Below are 11,003 nucleotides of genomic sequence, written 5' to 3'. Positions count from 1 at the left end.
TTGTCAGGAATGATAAGTGATTGAACTATTAACTCTCTAGACAAGAAAGTCTTTTGGAAAAAGATAACATGCTAGCACAATTATATTGAGAGGTGACAGTAAACGTATAAAGCACTTTTGACCATATTCGTTTGTCGGATTTCGATTCCTCTCGTCGACATCTGACCTACAGCGTATGAAACCACAACACTGCTCAATGCTCAAGTGTGAATCCCTAACGTCACGCTGCACTTTTTGGTCAGAAAAAATATCCACTTTATCCAATTCGACCCTCAAGAATCGATTGGTGTGCTCAGAAACTTCGTCAAAGACGGTCTTTAATACATTAGTATGTATTTTGAAGCTGGTCATCATCTGCAGACGATAGATTGAATTCACAGAACTGTTTGAATCACAAAGGTAATTGAATAAAAAAATTATACAATGACGTAACATTTATTCGGAATAATTGAAATGTTCATGCAGCTTGCGGATCAAGATAGTAGTTGTGCAGATTCTGTGCGGTGTCAGCACACAACACACGTACGAATTCGTTGCTGAGTGAGACGAGGCGCGAGAGTGCAAAAAGAGCACGGGATCTTTGTGTTGGCCTGACAAAAGAAAGTGATGAATGGCAAATTAATGAACAATTTCTCCGGCGCACCACATTACACTGCATTTACATTGCGCAACACCTGCGGCTCGCATGCATGAGATCGAAACATAATCGCATTCGCAGGAAAATAAAGCGGTGAAGCGTGACGAGCGGATAATGGCAAATTTTGGGCAAAAAATAAACGGCTCTGGCGCAATCGCGACACAAAATTCGGCGCCGCACACGCGACCATTCTGTTGACAAGCAACCGATTCAGACCGTGACGCGCGCCTGTCAAAGACGACGCACATTCTTTCGGTTGTATAATGAAATAATTGGCTGCCTCCGACGCGAGACTGATTAATGCAAGAGGATGTTGCAGTTAGGCAAAAGCGGCAGTTTACACGCACTTATCGCAATGCAACTTCTCGCTCGGATTCCTGGTGCTCGATTTCTTTAATTCTCACTCTATACTCTTTGTAAGCCAGAAGTTCTCTTCACGGACAGTAAAACACGTGAAATTTGCGTGAACACTCGGTGCTAATTGAATTTTTGTTGGTTTTTCAGACCGAGAAAATCTTAGTTTGCTTCTCTTTGCATAGTGCACATGCAACCGCTGTGACTTTCAGCTTGATTAGACACGAATCTCGATTCAAGATCATGGAGGAAAAATGGGAAAATATCCAAACGAGCCATAAATACGAGAAGCTTTGCGGTTAATGGACCTTGAAAAATTCCAATTCCGCGTGTTTTACAAGCGAACAGCTGGTTTTACACGGCAGTTTTATCGCTCATTACAAGAAGCATGCTCATTATCAACTTCCTAATTCAACAAACCAATATTTATTTCAATGTTTTCCAAATTTAATTCATTAAAGCCACACGACCAGAGAAAAATTATTTAATCATAATTGCGTGTAACGAGAAAGAATTACTAGTAGCAGCTAAAAATATTCTGAGGAGTTTTATAATTGCCTTTTTGAACACATGAATGTTATTGACTTTTAAATTTGTCTGTTATATTAGCAAAATTTGCAATTTCAAATTCTCACAGCTGTTGTAAAATCCCTTTCACGCATAAATTTCGACCTCTTGCGGTGCAATTAAAATTGCATTGTTTCGTTTGCCGAATTTAGTGCAGGCAGGAAATGTGCGGCGGTGCAATAAAAGTGAAGTGTGAATGACTTCCCCGACGAGAGAATAATATAATGGAGATAAGGAGTGCACGTACGTGTACCCACTCTGTATTATGCAACACGCGGCAGGAACTGAATTCAATATGCGCTCCCGACGGAGAGAGAGAGAGAGAGAGAGATTTTCTCTAATTGATACAGCAGAACGACACCGTTTTGCTTGTTAGTATTTTTGGTCCACGCTCGAGATTAAATTTTGTAACATGGAAACTTTGAGAAACTGTGCACGGTTTGCTTGTTCTTGATACTTTGAATAAAATCATAATCCAGAACACTACAACTTTGAAAACTGTGTTGAAATTGAATTTCATTGAGCAGCAACAGCGCTCTAATCTTGTTTACTCGCAATCATAGAAGCGATAGTGCTAGTTTTCACGCTAGAAAATTGAAATTAATTCAGCAATGTAATTTCTGAAATCCAGATAACAGACCAGGAAATCTGCTAGGTGACTTTAGATGTTGCTCCAATACTCATTAGGTCCTGATAATAGCATTTGACATAATTAGAGGGAATCAATATAATTGCATATTCACGAATAATTGTTTTTTTTTAAAGTTTAAAATTTATTGTAGACAATTATACAAGCTTGGAAAGATGTATTTAATTTGGATTTCTTCTGGAGAAATAAACAAAACTGTTTTTAATCTTTGAAAATTATGATTTTTATTTAAAAAGAAATTAATTTCGCCTTCCAACTTAACTGAGACCATTTTAAAGCTTTGGCGCTATTTCTAAATCTGTTAATTTACAAACTGAAACTAGCATCGATTTATTGTTGCCTCACAGTGCATTTTGCGAAACCACCAAAGCTCTAATAGTATGATAGGAAAACGTTCCCACCGAAAGCGTTGCAAAAACTGCGACCGACCTTATACAATTAGACGAATTGCAATCTGCAAAACAAGTGTGTGAAGTGCAATTAAAGCAAACAATTCGCGGTCGGGCTCATCCCAGGACGATGACAAATTTGACGGCGCCCTTGTCCCCAAAGAAATTAAGCCGTTGTGAAAATTTCCTCGCTAATTACTTGATGAGCATTTGTGACACAAGTTCGTCCGTCCGACTGACTGTGTGTGTGCACCGCACTGTGTAGAGCAGGCAAACACACACACACTCTCGCCGCCGCCGTCGCCGCGGAACGAGAGATGAACGCTTCGAGGATGGAGGGGCTGCACTTGCTGCACGTTGGTTAGACAACCAGCCTTGAGGGAAAGGAAGACAATTCGGCTAGCGCAATAGAAGGGATGATGCAGCGAAAGTGGCCTCGTGAGTGGGGGCCGGTCCTCGAAGGGCCACCCCACGTATATAACGGCCGGCGCCTTCCATGGTAGTCACTGTCGAGTTTGACTTCTCCCTGACAACAGTCGACAATGAAGTTCTTGGTGAGTTGCGAATTTCATTCAGACACCACCTGTAATATTATACAAAACCATTTCACATTTATTTCTATTTATTTTTATTCATAATTACATTTTTTTGTTATTTCATTTACTCATGAACACACACATGGGCATTAGATTAACTCTTTTGTTATTTATCTAGACTCAACAATTTGATACATAATAAGCAGAATATTATTTGCAGTTTAATCAGATACGAGAAGTTGCCTAAATTGCACTATTCGCTCGCTCGCTCGTCTCGTCTGGCACGCAAACTCGCGCTGCACTTTTCCTTCCTGTTTTACAATGTGATGAGAGAATTTCGGCGACTCATTCGTTGCTCAACACGGCCAATTTCACTTCCTCGAGAGTGCATTTCAAAATTCGGTCAGCCCCATGCTTGCAATCCCAACTTTTGATGGCACTTTTGCATTCCCACGCGTCTTCCCTGCTGTGGTCACGACTATTTTTCGGTTCCCAAGCGTCAATTTGCGAATTGTTGTGTCTCCAACTTCCGCTGTTAAACGGATCTGACTCTCGCGACAAATTTCACACGCACCAAATTAATTTTATGATCCGCAAAAGTTTCTCTCGTAAAAAGACACGCACTAATTTCACTCTCGCTGCTTAATTAAACCGTAAGACGATTATACTTGTTTACACATCTCACGAGAGTGTAAACGCGCTCATCAGATTGACACGGCGTGGCATGAATTTCTAATTTTATCGTGGCAGATCAGACGGCGCGTAAGTGAAACCTGTCAAGTAGGCGCGTTCTTCTTTATGCGCATTTGTCCAATTACCACTTTCTGTTTGAACAAGGCCTCTTTTTCGTGTTTGGTGAATTTACATACGCGGAATCGCTCAGACAACATCGCCTTTGTTCAGCGAGTCCCGTTATGTTTGCCTAATTACTCACCTTTCATCTTGATCCGCTCCAAAAACAATTTAACACGGACCTTTCCCCCGCAGGTGTGCGTCCTTTTGGTGGCGGCCATTGCCCGTGCCGACGAGGCGGCTAAGGATGAGGACAAGAAGACCGAAAAGCGCGGCATCTACGGCTCCGGCTTCGGATACGGCGGCGGCTATGGCTCATACGGAGGCGGCTACGGAGGCGGCTACGGGGGCGGTTACGGTGGACTCGGCGGCTACGGCGGCGGCCTCGGCGGCGGCTACGGCCACGCCGAGCACGGCCACATCAAGGCTGTGACCATCACCAAGGAGGTGCCCTACGCTGTTCCCCACCCCTATCCCGTTCCCGTTGTGAAGAAGGTGCCCGTGCCCGTGCCCCACCCTGTGGCCGTGCACGTTGACAAGCCCTACCCCGTCCACGTGCCCGTCAAGGTTCCCGTGCAGGTCATCAAGCACGTGCCCTACCCCGTGGAGAAGCCCGTGCCCTACCCCGTGCACGTCCCGGTCAAGGTGCCCGTCCACCACCCCGTGCCCTACCCCGTGGCTAAGCCCGTGCCCTACCCCGTGCACGTGCCCGTGAAGGTGCCCGTGCCCCAGCCGTACGCCGTGCCCAAGCCCGTGCCCGTCTACGTCAAGTCCCACGACTACCACCACCACGGTGACTACCACTACTAGAGCGAAGCAACCCCGAGGCGGCCGTCAGGTGGACCCTAGAGTGTCCGACCTACGGCCGAGCTCCTGCTTCCGACGCACACCAAACACCTCACTCTCATCCTCTAGTTCACTATTTTTGTAACTGACTTTGTATACTCGTGACTGTTTTATATGTGAGAAAATATAAATTTTTATGAAAATAAATAACAAAATAAAAATATATATATTCGACTCTTTTTTCCTCCAATTACAAAAAAAATTAATTCAGTAAAGGTGATTTACACGAGTCTTTTTGAGCTTGACTAGAAAATTTAATCCTTTAAAAGGATATTAAAATCAAACTCTCATTGTCAGTCGAAATATAACTAAAATAAAGTAACTTTTCAATATGAGTTGCCTGACCTGAACTTTAGAGGATTTGTGAAAACGGCTGTGAACTTGTCTGAATTATCAGAGGCCTTGCATAATCTCGTCAAATATTCCCGCTTGCTGTTTCACAACTCTTGCTCTCATCAAACAACGTTTATAACTTGTTTGAGATCATCAACATCTTAAGTGTTTGGTGACGTCACGATGATTTCGTTTTGATTTACCAGTCGGTCTCTTTTATATTACTGATGACAAAAATATGTTAAATTCTGCATCATCAATGGTATTATTGTTAAAGTTATGTAAAAATATTTAAATTTATTTCTACCTCTTTAAAACTCAAATTATATTCACAGGCTGCTGGTGTCTACGTTTTACCTGCGCAATATTAAAACCATGAAATTTGTCGAATCTGTTTTAGTTATTTAAATTGCGAGTGGTAACCAAACCAAGCCAAAGGAGCAATAGCCACATATATAGTTAATGTAGGCCACGCCATATAATGTACGTATTTTTGTGATTGATTAGACGCCTCGTCTGCATGTATGCAAAATTCCCATGGAAAATCGGGAGCGGAAGTTGAGGAGCTATAAATGATCGGTTATTGGACCCCCTTTGCATCCAATCCGTCTAAACCATTCAGAGTGTCATGAGAATCTTGGTCCGTCCGCTACAAACCCACGATCCCAGCATAGTTCTAATCTCCATAATATATTTTGCACCACAGGTATGCACTTTGGCCGCTCTGGCCGTCGCTCTGACCGCTGAGAAGCAGCCTGAAAAGCGTGGAATGGACTTTGGCAGCGCTGCCAAGTTCGGGCCTGGTAGCCTAGGAGGCGGAAACGGTGGCGGCAAACCGGCCGGTGGAGCCATCGGCGGAGACGGCGGTGAAGGCCTCGAGGACGGATCTGGCCACACTAAGGTACAGTTTCTAATTATTCCAATTTTTCATGATTCCCGTGCCATTTGATAAACCCTACCATGTGCAGATCCCTAAGCCGCACCCCGTGCACGTTGCCGTCAACAAGGTCAAGTTGCCCGTAAAGGTGCCCGTCTCCGTCGAGAAGCCACCCTATCCGGTAACCACACCCGTCAAGGTCGCTCACCCCGTGCCCAAGCCCATTGAGGGCCCCATGAATGTCTCCGTTGTTGCGCCCCGCCATTACCCCGTCAAGGTGGGCTTACAAAACGCAAATTAATTAAATGTCAAACACTAAATATTAAATTGCATTCCCGTTCCTCAGACTGTGCACGTGCCCAAGCCGGCGCCCGTTGACCGACCCAATGCGGTGCCCGTTGACCGACCCTACCCCGTCTCCATCCCCAGGCCCGTGCCAGTTCACGCGCCTCAGTCCGTGGCCGTTCCTCACCCCCAACCCGTGCCGGTGGTGAAGAAGCCTCAATCCAACTTTAACTTAACATCCATGGAAATTTTAGTGTTTTAATTCAAAATAAATATCTATTGTTGTACACAATTTTTGAGTTGCATCCATTTTAAAATCGAACACACCATGGGGAATGGATGAAGTGACTTTTATTACTCACTAAGATTTGACAGTTGTAACTTGAGCTCTTCGTGTCTTAAAATTTTGGTTGTTTTAGTGATCCAACTAAAACCTTTGAATGAGATAACAGATAAAGATTTTCTGTTCTGATTGAGAAAGTAAAGGCGTTAAAATATCCAAACCAAAGAAATTTAGATCCACAAATGAAAATTATTTCAAATAATTAAAATATACAGCGCTTATTAATATTTTTGATTTATCACTGTTTATTAGAAGTAAATTTTACAACAAATGTAAAAAACAGGCTTGTGTTTCTCTACCTGTTTGGTTTAATATTTACTTGTTGGTGAGGAATATGCTCGAAGTAAATTGCTCAAATTCGTTTAATGCCTTTATTAATGCCTCAAATTTGGACCCGTTAATCCGGGTCAGTCAATTACAATTGGGCTCACAAAATATATTCTCGATTATACACAGACGAGCGAATTAAATAGTATTGAGCGAAATTATTCACAGCGTCTGCGGCGTGAGTAAATATGACGTCTCACGCTAAAGGGAAATATATCGTAATGACACTAACACTAAGGAAAGGTTCACAGCTCAGGGAAAGGGAGGAGGAGAGTGCCACCTATTGACAGGCACTACATTGGGAAAATAAAACATTCTACTAACTAATTTCATTGAGAGAAAAATTAAATGAGCTCGTAAGTCAATGATTGAGTAATTTAAAAGTCAGTATAATACGTTTTGTGTCTCCTGCCCGGGCTCCGAATACCCCTGATCATCCAGCGGGCGCCCCTTTCCAGCAGAATGCCGCCGCCACAGACTCCGTTGCATGTGCTCCTTCCTGAAGATTAAAGAGAGTAAAATGCAAATTATATTGATTTTAAATCGTGGCGAGAAGAACACACCATTTAAGATACCGGCGCAGAAGTTCATTCCAGGAAAGAGAATAGCGCAGAATGAGGAGCAAATTGTAATTTGGTAGATTCTTAATTTTCATCAATCACCTAAAATAATAAACAAAACAATTTCTTTGAACATTGCCCGCGAGAAATCGTGCCAAATGAATTTTAAATGGTTTTATAGTCCAGGACTTCGTTACTTTAAATCAATTGAAAATATTGATTTTTTTATTTAAAAACAGACGTTTCGCTTCTGAACTTGCACCTCGTCCTTTTTGCTTATCCCCAAACCTACTGTCGTCTCATTCAATCAAGTGCTCGTCAGTTTTAGCAAGCAGTGTGTGCCGCTATAGAACACTGCAAGTCAGGGGTGAGAAAATATCACTGCGCTGCAGTGACATTTTCTCACCCCTGACTTGCAGTGAAGCAATAATATTTATTTATTATCAATAATAATTACTACATAGGATTTTACCAGTGATCCCGGCTTTGGGCAAGATAAGAGTGCCGCCAAATGGATGTGTCCGCATGCCAAGGGTACTTTCTGCTTTCCCTGCTTGCTCGATTGACCACGGATAATGTGTTCAACCGGAATGTAGCTGAGATATTTTCCAAGTCTCTCACTGCGCAAAATGCTCCACTTCATCCCACACTCGGGAAAACTTAGATTGTTTGTTTGCAGAGTTTCTACAACGAAAAGAGAGGCTCTTAAATGTTAACAGAAAAGAAACTAGGTTAAACTTAAGTCGTTTATGGTTAGCTTATAAATTTCTTAGCACACAAAAATGGAAAATATATTTGCGGTTTAACAATAGTGCAGCAACATGAAAATAATGACAGCTTCAAAACTTAATTTGTGAGTTAAAAATCAGAGGAGAATCATGAAAAGTGTGTTATGGCCGTCGTTTGAATTGGTTTTCTGGCAATAGCTGTGCATCGCAAATTTTATAATTATTTCTCAGTTGAAACAAGTTAAATATATTTAAAATACGTTTATATGAATTCAAGTTGGTTTAAAACTGAATTGAAATTCTTAATTTCTATGCAAAAGTTTTTCTTCGGCAGGTTTCTGCTTAATATATATGAATGTGCTCACTAATGTGTACATGATTCGCGTGGTTAGTTAGTTTAAAAGGCTAATTGCAAGTAAAAATCACACCATTTCAAAACACTCTAAATTAACTGTATGCAATAATAAATTAACAATGATTTGAGTAAATATTTATAAACAAATATTTAAGTTATGTGGTGATCTACATAATTACAATGGGTACATTTAAAGGATATTTTTACAACAAAAATATAAGTTAAAATTAAATTAAACTTAAATAACAAAATTAATGTAAAATATGTTCTAAAATAAAATAAATAAGTATAATAAAATAAAATTATATAAATTTTGAGTTACTTTTAAACTAAAATAAAATTTGTAATTTTACTAAAAACAAAAGTTTTTCTTTAACAGATTTTGCTTAATAAACACAAATGTACTCACAAATGTATTCATGTGGTCCAGCAAGTCGACAAAAGTGCATGCAGGTACTGTCACGATAAGTGATGTCAGAAAAGAGCCTGCGTAATTGTGCAAATTCACTTGTCCCCGCGTCCAAGAAGCTCAATCTGTAAAAGTGAGAGTTGTTACTAAATTTTCCGTCGTTTTAAATCTTGAATAGCAATCGAGACCTTTGTCGACACAGAGTTTTAAGCCCTCAGGGTCGCACACAATTCCGCTCTTCTTGTTCTTCAAACATTCGCTATGTAGTTCAACATTTTCGCCATGTAATTGTGCACTAAGTAACCCTGTATATTTTGTATTTTTAAAAGGTCATTAGTTTTTATTTGCAAAAATTTAGCTTACGCTTTAGGCGCACTGTTCTTCTGACTGGCTAAAATCCTAAGCATTGTCTGTTTATTGAATAAACACATTGGCCTTCCCCAATCGTTGAATTCATGGATTCTTGGAACGAAGATTAAAATGTGAAAAAAATCACAGGACCTGATATTCCAGTTTGACTACCTAAAAGTAAAAAATTGAGTTTAATTACACTTTGAAACAACACCAATCTGAATGTCGAAATTTTAACTAACAAAAGAATAAAAAATTAAATGCATTATATTAACTAAAAAAATATAACATATTTTGAAATGTGTATTAAAAAGAATTAGTTTAAGAAAAGCAGCAAAGACTTGAAAGAATTGATTGTATAGGATTAGTGTCGCACGCACATATGCATTTAATAATAAATTTATTCATTATATAAACTAAACGAAAGAAGAAGAGAACACAGAGAATAGCCATTTACGTTAGTCTGTAGTTTTTTTTTAAATTTCTTGCAATTTTCCAAAGTAGATTTAAGCACTGGTATAAAAATCGTAAAATTGATTAAACTTCAAAATTTTATTTTTGTCCGATAGCCTTCATTGTTGTCTGTGAATGGCTGGTCTTTGTCAACCTCAGAGCAGCGACCGAAGTAAATAGCTGTTTGGTCTGTTGACTCATTGAAACCTCCTGGTTCCTCTGAAAGTAAATCATTTTTAAAATGTTCATCATTAAACCGCAACTTACCATCAAAAGTGGCAATGACTCTCCTAGAAATAAAAATTCAAGGGCTCAGCTAAATTTCTGCTTTCCATAGGGGAAGTGATCAAAGGGCCAATCTCACTACCTTTTATCCCAGCTGAAAACTAAACCATAACGATTTTTAGACTCCTAAAAAGATTTGCGATTAATACCTGGTGCCATCTTCAAAGGAAAATTTGAATTGTGATAAAATAGAGCGAAATGCAAACAATTATACGAGTCCTCCTCTAAAGCAGCTCATTCTTCACGTGCGATCAGAAAGCAGACTGGACCAAAACCAGATTCTCCAAGCCAGCGGCGAATCAGCGCATTACAAAAAGCGGCGTTGGCGGAGACCTTGGTTTGCTTCTTTTTATTCCAAGCAGGAAGACAGATATTTTTTATACGCATGAACACATATGTTCTTTCACCATCCACAAAAATAAATAAAGTAACAACTAATAACTTTCAATAATCACATTTGACTTAAGATAATTAAATAGTCACTATCAGAATTCACTAAAAGTTTTAACGGTAACCTCATTTCCTCACGAGACTCGCTTGAAATGGGTTTCAAAATAAGAAAGTTAACCAATTGTACCAAACAACAGGAGAGCGTAATATGCATTTCCTCGCGCTGAAAAGCGTATAACATCCACAGGGAATGACTTGCCGTCGTCACTTTTCTATTAAGTCGACTGTCAAGTTCTAGGAACGATCTCCAATTACAGTTTGTTGTGATGACGAGCGAAACAAACACGGCAAACTGAGCGAGCAAGAAACCCAATACTACGGACAATCGATCGCCGATGCTTTAAAAATAAAAAAGCAACAGACTCACGCTCTGCGGCGGCAATGTGTGCAGCGCCAACGTCGCACCAGTTGCATACCTTGCAGGCAGCAGGTGAAAGTGGTCGCTACCGTGTGAATTTTGATACCTCCGAATGCAGC

At 40.4% G+C, this 11,003-nt stretch overlaps 2 protein-coding genes and 1 long non-coding RNA gene across 5 annotated transcripts; 2 read left to right on the top strand and 1 right to left on the bottom strand.

Moving 5' to 3' along the window:
- The first annotated feature begins 2,992 nt into the window (after positions 1-2,992).
- LOC135944790 (tetra-peptide repeat homeobox protein 1-like) lies at positions 2,993-4,935 on the top strand. Its single transcript, XM_065491991.1, has 2 exons — positions 2,993-3,150; positions 4,120-4,935. The coding sequence occupies exons 1-2, from the start codon at positions 3,139-3,141 to the stop codon at positions 4,732-4,734; spliced, it is 627 nt and encodes a 208-aa protein (XP_065348063.1). The 5' UTR covers positions 2,993-3,138; the 3' UTR covers positions 4,735-4,935.
- A 98-nt stretch (positions 4,936-5,033) lies between these two features.
- On the top strand, positions 5,034-6,527 carry LOC135942302 (tetra-peptide repeat homeobox protein 1-like). Its single transcript, XM_065488340.1, has 3 exons — positions 5,034-6,004; positions 6,072-6,257; positions 6,327-6,527. The coding sequence occupies exons 1-3, from the start codon at positions 5,732-5,734 to the stop codon at positions 6,525-6,527; spliced, it is 660 nt and encodes a 219-aa protein (XP_065344412.1). The 5' UTR covers positions 5,034-5,731.
- A 347-nt stretch (positions 6,528-6,874) lies between these two features.
- Positions 6,875-11,003, bottom strand: LOC135944792 (uncharacterized). 3 transcript variants are annotated; one of them, XR_010575363.1, is made up of 8 exons: positions 10,226-11,003; positions 10,059-10,177; positions 9,351-10,010; positions 9,176-9,292; positions 8,988-9,112; positions 7,968-8,179; positions 7,499-7,597; positions 6,875-7,434 (listed from the first exon to the last, which is right to left on the bottom strand). It is a non-coding gene; the product is annotated as an uncharacterized LOC135944792 (long non-coding RNA). The 3 variants fall into 3 exon arrangements; XR_010575365.1 differs by lacking the exon at positions 7,499-7,597; XR_010575364.1 differs by lacking the exons at positions 6,875-7,434; positions 7,499-7,597 and adding an exon at positions 7,623-7,839.

The sequence above is a fragment of the Cloeon dipterum genome, chromosome 4, assembly GCF_949628265.1.
Source record: "Cloeon dipterum chromosome 4, ieCloDipt1.1, whole genome shotgun sequence".
Lineage (NCBI taxonomy): Eukaryota > Metazoa > Arthropoda > Insecta > Ephemeroptera > Baetidae > Cloeon > Cloeon dipterum.
Note: the sequence above shows the minus strand (reverse complement) of the source record. Positions and strands in the feature narration are given on the sequence as shown.

What these genes read in the sequence shown, in the direction of transcription:
- LOC135942302 (XM_065488340.1), top strand. Translation starts at nt 5,732, where the DNA reads ATGAGAATCTTGGTCCGTCCGCTACAAACCCACGATCCCAGCATAGTT. An exon ending in ACGGATCTGGCCACACTAAG is followed by an intron (nt 6,005 to 6,071) that starts GTACAGTTTCTA and finishes TACCATGTGCAG; the next exon opens with ATCCCTAAGCCGCACCCCGT. An exon ending in CCCGCCATTACCCCGTCAAG is followed by an intron (nt 6,258 to 6,326) that starts GTGGGCTTACAA and finishes CCCGTTCCTCAG; the next exon opens with ACTGTGCACGTGCCCAAGCC.